This window comes from Hippopotamus amphibius, chromosome 7 (genome assembly GCF_030028045.1).
Source record: "Hippopotamus amphibius kiboko isolate mHipAmp2 chromosome 7, mHipAmp2.hap2, whole genome shotgun sequence".
Taxonomy (NCBI): domain Eukaryota; kingdom Metazoa; phylum Chordata; class Mammalia; order Artiodactyla; family Hippopotamidae; genus Hippopotamus; species Hippopotamus amphibius.
The window spans coordinates 86762446-86772959 of record NC_080192.1 but is presented as its reverse complement, the minus strand read 5'-3'; the positions used below and the strand labels follow the sequence as shown (position 1 = coordinate 86772959).

The window sequence follows — 10514 nt, the reverse complement described above, 5'->3', positions numbered from 1 at the left end:
TTTTAGCTTTACTCTTGCCTTTCAACCTTTCTTCCCCACATGCAGTCACCAGGTACTATTGATGTCACTCCCTACGTAGCTTTTGCATCTGTTCTCTCTTCTCTTTTTCCACACCACTGTGTTCTTTCAATCATCATCTGAAGTACTGTTGTAACTTCCTTAGGGTACCTCCATTTTTTCTACCAGGGGTCTCCTCCACATCATCATATGTTTTGACTTCTAAGGACAATGGGTGAAAGATATAGGGACATATTTGTATAACTCAAAGATGCAGCCATTTGTTTAAAGGTTGCTGTAGTTGAAGGATGATTCCAGTTTATTCTCTGAAAAGCTCAGACTCAGGTGACAGTTGTTTGTCTTTCAAACTGTCTACATGGAATGTGAAAGCTGCTGGACAGGCTTAAATATTTCAGATGTAGACATTGAAATAGCTTGCTACCAGCTGATAGATCTAATTACTTCCTTACTTATACCTAACTTTATACCTTCTTGAAGAATCATCTTTGGAGAAAGTCACTATATACAATTCGATGAGAGCTTTGCCATACTGACCAGTCCCAGCCTTGGTTCATACACTATAGAGAGCAATAGCAATTAACGTGACATTAAAAAAAATTGTGGTAAAAGCCACATAGCATAAAATCTACCCTCTTAAAATTTTAAGTATACAGTATATTATGGTTAGCTCTTTTACAAGGATTACTGAAGTCCCTCAATTCATAATTTTATTATGGGCTTCATGAAAAATATCACCATGGTGGATTCCAGTGATGTTTTGCAAATGAAATACAAGCAAGACTGGACATTGATTTCCAAGGGTCAAATCTGGCTATGTCGCCCCATAGATTGTAACTCCTCTGAAGGCAGAGAGAATGTCATTCAATCTCTGTTGCTCTAGCATCTGGCAAAGTGACTGGAATTTAGTGGTTGGTCAATAAATATTTGTTGAGTAAATGCCATTGGAGACTTGGGGCTGACCCAGAGCTGCCAAGGTGTCGAGGCACAGCCTCAGGACTGACAGGTAGCTAAAGAGGGATGTAACTTGATTAGCTGTGTTGTGACCTATCTGGGGTAATCTGCCTATGTTTACTCTTTTCCCACTTAAAAGCAAAAGCCTGAACCTTTAAAGGCTTTGGTTTGAAAAGTGAATCTTTTTTTCTTTTAATTAATTAATTTGTTTTTGGCTGAGTTGGGTCTTCGTTGCTGCACGAGGGTTTTTTGTAGTTGCAGTGAGCAGGCGTCTCATTGCGGTGGCTTCTCTTGTGCGGAGCACAGGGCTCTCGGTGCACAGGCTTCAGTAGTTGTGGCACACGGGCTCAGCAGTTGTGGCTCATGGGTTCTAGAGCACAAGCTCAGTAGTTGTGGCACACAGGCTTAGTTTCTCCACAGCACGTGGGATCTTCCCAGACAAGGGCTCTAACCTGTGTCCCCTGCATTGGCAGGCGGATTCCCAACCACTGGGTCAACAGAGAAGTCCCTGAAAAGTGAATCTTTTGATGGAAGAAAGCCAGCTGACCCTGCAGTTTGAAATAGCCCCCTGAGTTTTATCTTTCACAGGCAGCAGGCTCAGTTTAATGACTCCTGTCACTGCCATACTGGCCCACATGCTTCAAATGTTCTGGCTCAAAGGTCATTGGAGACTCTTTCCATGGATAGAGTAATCTCCCAGTTCATTGGTTCTGTTCTTTCTTCAAATAGTGCCCCCTTGTAGTGGTGATATTAAAAATATTTAACAACTGGAATGGCAAGGGCATAGGCCAATCAGACCAGAGCTATAATAGGCATTAACCCTTTAGTTTTTCTATCCTAGGGAGGTAGGTCTGGAGTACCAGAAAGTAATGGGAGTAGAGATAGGAAGGGTTCTTGAGGCATTGGCTAATTACCAATGAATACGGAAATATCTCAATATTTTAACAACTAGTATGGCTGTACCTGTGCACATCAGATGAGTATCAGCCCTGCCTCCAGATTTTTCTGGAAGTTGAGAGCCAGCTGGTTTTATCTTTTAGCCTTGTCATGTTCTACTACCCTGAAGGATACAGATGCAGCCATAATAAGAACTGATAAACACAAACTCCCCCATGGCTAGCTAGCTAAGAGGAAATCAAGGCCTATGTGATTGTTCCTGAAAACTCTGGCTAATGAATTAAAATTTAATTGGTTAAGTTTCTCAAACAGAAGTTGTGTTATTTAGAATGTTTGCTAAAGTCAGAGAAAAATGTTTGGAGCATCTCTTTCAATTGTATTACTTTTGTTATGGGAATTTCATTCAGAGTACATATGCAGAGAAAGTCAGTTATCCCCCCTGGGAGTTCTCCCAAGTAGTCTGTGAGTCTGTGCTTGCCACATTTTCTTGGTTTCTGGGTATCGTTCTCAGGGAAATATGAGCCACTGGAGTAGTGGTAATTTTAAGCACCTGAAAACCTCTAACAATTGGATTCAATATACAGGGTAAGTTAGTAGGAAGCTGTAAGCCTGATGTTCATGTAAGAAATAGTACTCTAGCGGGGTACAGACTATATTGGGAGTGTAAGTATTATTAAGTATATCAGGAGCAAGCCAATATTTTGTCCCTTAAGATGGGCAGATTTCTTGATTCAGTAAAACAGGTTTCTGCAAAGTGAGCTGCAGTGTTACTGAAGATAACTGACTATTGGAGCAAGGATAGCCCCAATATTAGTTGCCATTCCTGAACAGCTAGGTTTTTCTTTTTTTTTTTTTTTAAACTTATTTATTTATTGGCTGCATTGGGTCTTCTTTGCTTCATGTGGGCTTTCTCTGGTTGTGGCGAGCAGGGCTACTCTTCATTGCGGTGTGCGGGCTTCTCACTGCAGTGGCTTCTCTTGTTGTGGAGCACAGGCTCTAGGTGCACAGACTTAAACAGTTTTGGCTCAGGGGCTCTAGAGCACAGGCTCAGTGGTTGTGGTGCATGGGCTTCGTTGCTCTGTGGCATGAGGGATCTTCCCGTATTATCCTGGACCAGGGCTCGAACCTGTGTCGCCTGCATTGGCAGGCGGATTCTTGGCCACTGCACCACCAGGGAAGTCCTGGGCTAGGTTTTTCTGATAAAGTTGTAATACCCGCAGAGAAACATTCTGTTGAAGTGTGGATCAAGGTCCAATTTTTATAAGATTGAAGTTTGGGATTAATCACGTGAGAAAAGCTTAAGAACCAGAAGGGACCTATACAAGAAAAATCATTATGAAGTATTTAAAAGTGCAGCTACTGAGTTTTGTCAACAGTTTAATTAAGGGCAGTAGTTATGGTTTGAGAAAAATATACCATGAGTGTTGTTTTACTTAAGCAGCAGAAGAGCACAGGGAGTCAAAAGTAATAGGATGAAGATAAGGGCGATCATACTGAGACATCATTTTGTTAGTTGTCAAAGTAGATTAATAGGCAAGATTAGTGATAGGATAAAGGATGCTGAGGAATCAGAAAATTAATCTTGTTCTGTTGTCATGGGCACAAGCTGTCCACTTCTGTAATCAGCAGCTTCTGGAGAATTCTCAAGAATTTTCAGTTTGAGGTCTTCCAATGGAATGGACGTCCAGTAGTCAGGACAGAATGATGCATATATTTTCGGCTAGGAAACATGAACCCAAGATCAATGCCTTGGAATTTTACTGCTGGGTCACTTGTTAGTGCCTAATAAGGTCTTTTCCATTGAGGTTCAACGCAAGCTTTCTTCTGGTGTTTTTCAGAAAGACCAAATCTCCAGATTTCATATCATTGAAAGGTTGCTCAGGTGGGTGCTTTGGGAATGCAGCTTCTATCTGTTGTTGATAAAGCATGAGTTATTGTACTGGCCCCCTGTAGCGATTAGTCATAACAGCTTGTATCAAGGTAGAATCTAGTACTGGAAGTAATTCCCAAACACATGAGGCAGCCTATTATTAACTCAGAAGGAGATATGTATATCCTAGTATGGTTCCTGTTATTGCTATCAAGGTAAATAGAAGTTCTTTGGGCCTTGGAAGTTTGAGGGTTTCTGAGAGCTTTGATAATTAGTTTTATAATTCCATTAGTTCTCTTTATTTTTCCTGACATTTGTGGATGATGACAGTGGGGTTTCTAAGTAAATGGTAAAGCTTTACAGAATTACTTAATGACAGTATCAGTGAAATGTCTGACCCTGTTCCTGGAGAGGTACTTTGGGATTTCTCAAGTCAGAAACATAAAATCAAGAAATTTTTCTGTACCATTACATCCATAGCTCTCCAGCAAGGAAAAGCTTCAACCTACCATAAGAAGAATTGTATTTGTATATACTCATAGTTCATTTAGAGGTGTTCAAAGGAGTCCTGAGGCTTTGGGCTCCAGTCCATATTCTATCTTTGTAGTTTTCCCAGGATTGAGTCATTGGCAGCTAGGATCTACATCCTTGGCAATACCCTTAAATTATGCCACCAATGTTGGTTGCCAATTTATCTCTGCTTTTGTGGGTAATACCATGATGAATTTTTGTTGGACTCCACTTTAATTGTGTCTGTCTCCTTAGATACTAGAAAAGGATCTCAAGATTCTTTAATTTGCCATTCATTTTATAGCAGTTTAAAAAAAATTTATTTATTTATTTATTTATTGGCTGTGATGGGTCTTTGTTGCTATGTGCGGGCTTTCTCTAGTTGTGAAGAATGGGGGCTACTCTTCATTGCCGTACTTGGGCTTCTCAGTGCAGTGGCTCCTTTGGTGCAGAGCTAGAGGCTCTAGGCACATGGGCTTCAGTAGTTGTGGCATGTGGGCTCAATAGCTGTGGCTCATGGACTCTAGAGCACAGGCTCGGTAGTTGTGGCTCACGGGCTTAGTTGCTCCTTGGCATGTGGGATCTTCCCGGCCCAGGGATGGAACCCTAGTCTCCTGCATTGGCAGGCGGATTCTTTTTGTTTTTAAAGCATTTTGAAATCATTGACTAACCCCCAAACATAGGTACTATCAGTATAAATACTTGCTCTTTTATCCTTTATTAGCTGATAGGTCTGGGTGTGGGCAATTACTGGACTTACAGAAGACCTGGATGGCACTGCCAGCCACTTACGAGGTAAGAGACATTGGGCAAGTTATTTTTCTGAGCCTTAGATTCTTCAAATACAAAATGGTAATAATACTTGTTTCACAGAACTGTAAGCATTTAATGTTACTGTACAATAATCAACAAATAATACCTACCACTAAGTCCTTCATATTGGTTAACTCCCTTAATTATCACAACCATCCTATGCGAGGGCCTATTACCCTCATTTCCCAGAGGCTTAGTCTCACTGCTTTAAGTGGCCATGTTAAGATTCAAACTCCCATCTTTCTCATATCAGAGCCCATTTCTTACTTAAGCCCTCTACTGCCTCTGACACTTTCCCACTGTTAGGTTCGAGTGCCCATGACATAGCCTGTCATACATTAGGCACTCAACCTTTAAAATTTCATAATTTGCAGGTTTGATTATTTCGGGTTTGTTCCAGGGTCTGATCGCCCCTCGGTGCAGGAGCAAAATTCAATTTCGGCCCTGCCCAGCCGAGGACTAAATTCTCCCCTCTTCCGACAGGAGCCCAGTCCGGGTTTATTGTGAGCTTACAGTACTGTGAGCAAGATACCAGCTCGTGACGGGGGCGAGGCGTCGGCGTCGCCTGTGTGCAGCGCTGCACCTCCGGCCTTCCCGCCCGCCCCGCGGGGCGTCCTTAGCAACGCGCGCTCACTCCCTGCCCCGCCCCTTCTGCGCGACGCGGCGCAGGGCGCGAGGCGTCGGCGGTCTTCGCGCCTGCGCGCGGCCACAACCGCCGGTCGGCTCTCTTCCCCTCCCTTCCCCCCACCCCTCCCCTCTCCTCCTCCTCCTCTGCCTCCTAGAGCCAGACGCCAATATGGAGCCTGAGGACCTGCCGTGGCCGGGCGAGCTCGAGGAGGAGGAGGAGGCGGAGGAGACGGAGGAGGCGGGGAACTTGGACGAGAACGAGGTGGTGATGGTGGAGGAGATGGAAGAAGAGGAGGCGCGGGAGCCGGACGCGGATTTTAACTACGAGAGCCAGCGTCGGGAGAGTACAGACGACGAGGACGATGAGGAGGCCAAGGCCTGGCTGCAGGCGCACCCCGGCGGGACTTTGCCTCCGGCATCGCTTCCGAGGCACCGCTACTTGGAGGGCGAGCTGACCAGTCCGGGGAAGGTGAGCCGGGCCGGGGAGAGGTGTGGGCCGCCGTCGGGCAGGGTGATGGGTGATCCCTGAGCGCTCTGCCCCCTCTTCCTGCCGGCTGCCTCCTACTCGCTGCCTGTCACGGTGCCTGACAAATAGTACGCCTGCTTTTAAAGGCTTGTAGGGGCCATTTCGCCTCCTGGGCCCCGACTCTTGCAGGTTTCTGGCCGACTGCTTAAAGTCTCCCCATCTTTTAGGCAAAGATCTCTCTTTTTCCCCACCGGGCTTTTTGAATTAAGCCACATGTTCAGAGGAGCCAGTATTGTGGTTAAGAAACGCTTTTGGGAGCAGATGGGGGCTTATACCCTGAGGCAGGGGAAAGGGCATTGTAGGAGTGGAGAGAGTGGTTGCCTAGGGACTGTGTTGTTGGGAACCCGACAATTAGGAGATTAGTTTGCCTGAAGGGCGGGAGCAGTGTGGATTACCACCCGAGTAGTTAGTCTCTGGAGGCTCCTTGCCAGTTGTGCTTCCCTGGACTCTTGTTTGTAGCAATAAAGGGGTCCCCAGCCGGTAGGAGGGGCTTAGAAATGCAGGAGGCTTATGCTGCAGCTCCCAACAGTCTGCAAAACTAGAAAGAGCTGATTTTATGGTTGGCTCCTAAAGATCATTTTGAAAATAACTGCATTTAATTGATTCCTTTTCAGGGGGAAAGGAAAGGTTTGCTATACAATTCGGATATCTAGTCATCAGACATTTATTAAATTTCTATTCTGTGAAAGGTACATTGTGGGGACAAAAAGAAACCTAGGGTTTATTGTCTGGGACTGCTCCTTAGACAAGATGTCAACTTGCAGAGTGAAACAACAAGGTACAACAATTGAAAAGACAAAGACTATATATAGATCTGTGCTGTTCAATACAGTAGTCATAGCAGGGTGTGGCTCCTGACACCTTAATTTGTTAAAATTAAATAAAATAAAAAATTCAGTGCCTCTGTTGTACCAGCCACTTTTCAAGTGCTCAGTAGCCACACTTGACTAGTGGCTATGTAATTGGACAGTGCAGATATAGAATAATTTCATCATTACAGAAAGTTCTACTGGACATTGATGCTGTAGACTGTTGATCATTAAAGAGTAGTAGTTGTTTTGCCTGGTAAATATTCCAGTTGGTACTCAATTCATTGAGCATATATTATTGAGCATTCATCATGGGCCACACGTTGTGCTGGGTTCTCTGGAACCTTGGTGAACCCAAACATTTGTTGTCTCTGCTTTTCTAGTGTATGCAGTCTAGAGAGGGAGGCACACAAAATTCAGTTGGTCACAAAAATAAAACTGATGTGTGCTAACATGCTTTGAAAACATTCAGTAAGGGAATCTGATCTTGTCAGTGAAGCTGGGGAAGTTGTGACAAGCTGAGATCTGAAGACAGGTTACAATTAACTAGGTAAAGGGAAAAGGAATGAGCTTTCCAGCTGATGGAAAGGCACATGGAAAGGTACGGTAGGTAAGAGAGAGCATGTCATTTTCAAGGAACCAAAAGCCAGTATGAGTTGAGCACAGACTTCAAGGCTTTGTGTGCTGTGCCAGGGATTTGGAAGCTTTATCCTGGGAAATCATTGAAAATGTTTTAAACAAAGGAGTATAGGATAAGATTTGTGTTTCAGAAAGATACTTTGTAGCAGAGTAGAGAACAGTTTTGACAGCAGGGTGGGGTGGGGAGCAGCAATAATAAGTCAGGGATGCTAATTAGGAGGCCATTGCAGTATTGCCAGGCAAATGATGATGATATTTTGGAATAGGGAAGTGTTGGTGGATATAGAAAAAAGTAGACTGATTTGAGAGATAGTTAAGAGGTAAAATAATCACACTAATACACTAATTTTACATTATTATTACACTAATAATGGGTTAGATGTGGAACACGAGGGCAAGAAGGTGTCGGGTTATTGGATAAATGATTGTGCCAAATATTGAAATATGCTCAGGTTTATGGTAGGGCTGGTGGCCATGGGGTGGGGTGATGGGATGGTTGAGATGGGTGTTAAGATTATAGGTTTGCTTTTGGAGATCAGAGGAGGGGTCTGGGCTGGACATTTCAAGTTGTAAGTTATCTACATATGGACCATAATTAAAGCTGCACTTGTGGATGAGGTCTTCTAACTTTAATTTTGTTCTATGACTTGTTTCAATAACTATTAATATTTAAACTTAATATTCCTAGAAGATTTTAATTAAACCACTTTACCTCTTATTATAGCCAATGTGAAAAAATTATTATCCTGTTTAACAGTGGTCTATCTATGTGTAATAGAAGACATTGCTTCTTAGAGCTCAGAGTGTGTTTTCTGTAGAGGTGTTTTGTTTTTATTTTTGAGAGAAATCAGATATTCTCCTGTTTACCTTGGAGGGTATATGAAGCTTTGAGTGATGTGCTGTATTAAAGGTAGTTTTAAGATGATATACAGAGTATTAAGATAAATTTTTTGTTCACTAATATATTAAGATTTACTGGTATAAGTTGGAAAATGTTTAAAGGAGAAACTTTCATATGTTTCTGCTAGAAATGCATGAACTATAACATTTTTGAACATGAGTTTGTTGTGTAGTATTTAATTCTGTGTATTCAAAGGAAGACACCAAATAGTAGGAAGCATTAATTTCATTCAGTCTAGTCTCAAGTTAAATGACAAAATTGTAGTATTTGATTCACTCTCATGTATCGCTTAGTACAGGTATCTCTTAGTAGACAATAAGGATGTTCTAGTGATGATCTCTGAGGTGCTGATTAAGTTTGCAAGTCCTATTAATGACACTGAGCTAAGGCATGAGACTGCAATGCAAAGTGTGACCAGCCTTACAACCAAGTCTTTTTTTAAGAGTTCGAGGAAGTGAGCCTTTGCCTTTGTGCAGACCATTCAACATGGACCATATCAAACACTTCTACTTGTAATTCCTAAACCTACATTTCTGAACCGTGCTAGGGAAAATAATTCAATTCTGTAGATTGGTATTATATCTCTAGTACTTATCATTTTTTAAAAATGTTTATTTATTTATATTTATTTATTTATTGGCTGAGTTGGGTCTTCGTTGCTGTCTGCGGGCTTTGTCTAGTGTGGCAAGCGGGGGTACTCTTCATTGCGGAGGATGGGCTTCTCATTGTGGTGGCTTCTCTTGTCGTGGAGCATGGGCTCTAGGTGCGTGGGCTTCAGTAGTTGCGGCACATGGCTCAATAGTTGTGGCTCACGGGCTCTAGAGCACAGGCTCAGTAGTTGTGGTGCACGGGCATAGTTGCTCCGGGGCATGTGGGATCTTCCCAGACCAGGGCTTGAACCTGTGTCCCCTGCATTGGCAGACGGGTTCTTAACCACTGTGCCACCAGGGAAGTCCCCCTAGTAGTTATAACTGGAAGTTTGCACCTTTTGACCACTTGGTCTCCAACTTTTAACTGGGTCGTCAACAGTGCTTGAAAATGGTTTTGTTTCCTCCCTCAGCTGCTTTTGCATTTTTGCTCTTATCCTCTAGCCTTCATGCATTGTTCAGCATTCTCCTATCAGCAGGTTACCATTTCCTAGAAGGAGAGAACACAGGCCTGAATCCTTTCACCTTCCTGCTCCCCATCTCCAAATTTATCTACACTGTACAATTCTTAATCTTTTTTTGTCTATTAATACAGATCTTATTCTTAGTATTGATCCTTTCTTGTGCTCCTAGGATAAAAACTATCAGTTACAGTGTGTCTTTTTGCTAAGAACTGCTGGATTTTATTTGTAGATATTTGATAAATGGTAATGGTTTTAAGTTTAAAAAATTTTTTTCTTGACCTTTCTTTGTCAAATTTAGGATCAGAATTATGGTGTTTTTATTCAAGATATTGGGAAGATTTTTATTTTTTTATGTCTTGGAACAGTATAATATAAGCTTTTCTTGCCTGTTTGAAAAATAATCACTGGTGAAACTACTGTCCCTGGATTCCTTTTTGGGTTATAATCTGTATATACTCTCACTTTTCTTGGGTTAATTTTGGTAATTTATGATTTTTCTAGAAAATCATTTCAGCAAGGGTTTCTAGTTAATTATAATGGAGTGTTACCTAGTATTCTTTATTTTTTTCCATTGCATTTGTGGTTATTTCCATTTCTCATTCCTGATTTTATATAATTATGTTTTATTTTTCTTGATCTGACTAGCTATGTATTTGTTTTGTTAATTTTTTTTATCCAAGGAAGCAGCTCTTAGATTTAAGTTTAATTCTGTTGCTTGTCATCATTTAATTCAGTAATTTCAGTTCTCATCTTTTACTGTTTCTCTAGATTTATTTTGATTTATTTAATTTTATTTAACGTGCTGAATGCTTAACTGGCTTATTAAAAACATTTTTAACAGT

At 42.0% G+C, this 10514-nt stretch overlaps 1 protein-coding gene across 6 annotated transcripts in view; it reads left to right on the top strand.

The window, feature by feature from the left end:
- The first annotated feature begins 5850 nt into the window (after nucleotides 1–5850).
- The window catches only part of ALMS1 (ALMS1 centrosome and basal body associated protein), a 186152-nt gene continuing 181488 nt past the window's right edge, over nucleotides 5851–10514 (top strand). For all 6 annotated transcript variants that reach the window (XM_057740852.1, XM_057740857.1, XM_057740853.1 and 3 more), the window contains exon 1: nucleotides 5851–6155. In XM_057740852.1, the coding sequence (XP_057596835.1) occupies nucleotides 5856–6155 (300 nt within the window). In that variant the 5' untranslated portion in view covers nucleotides 5851–5855. The remainder of the gene's footprint in view (nucleotides 6156–10514) is intronic.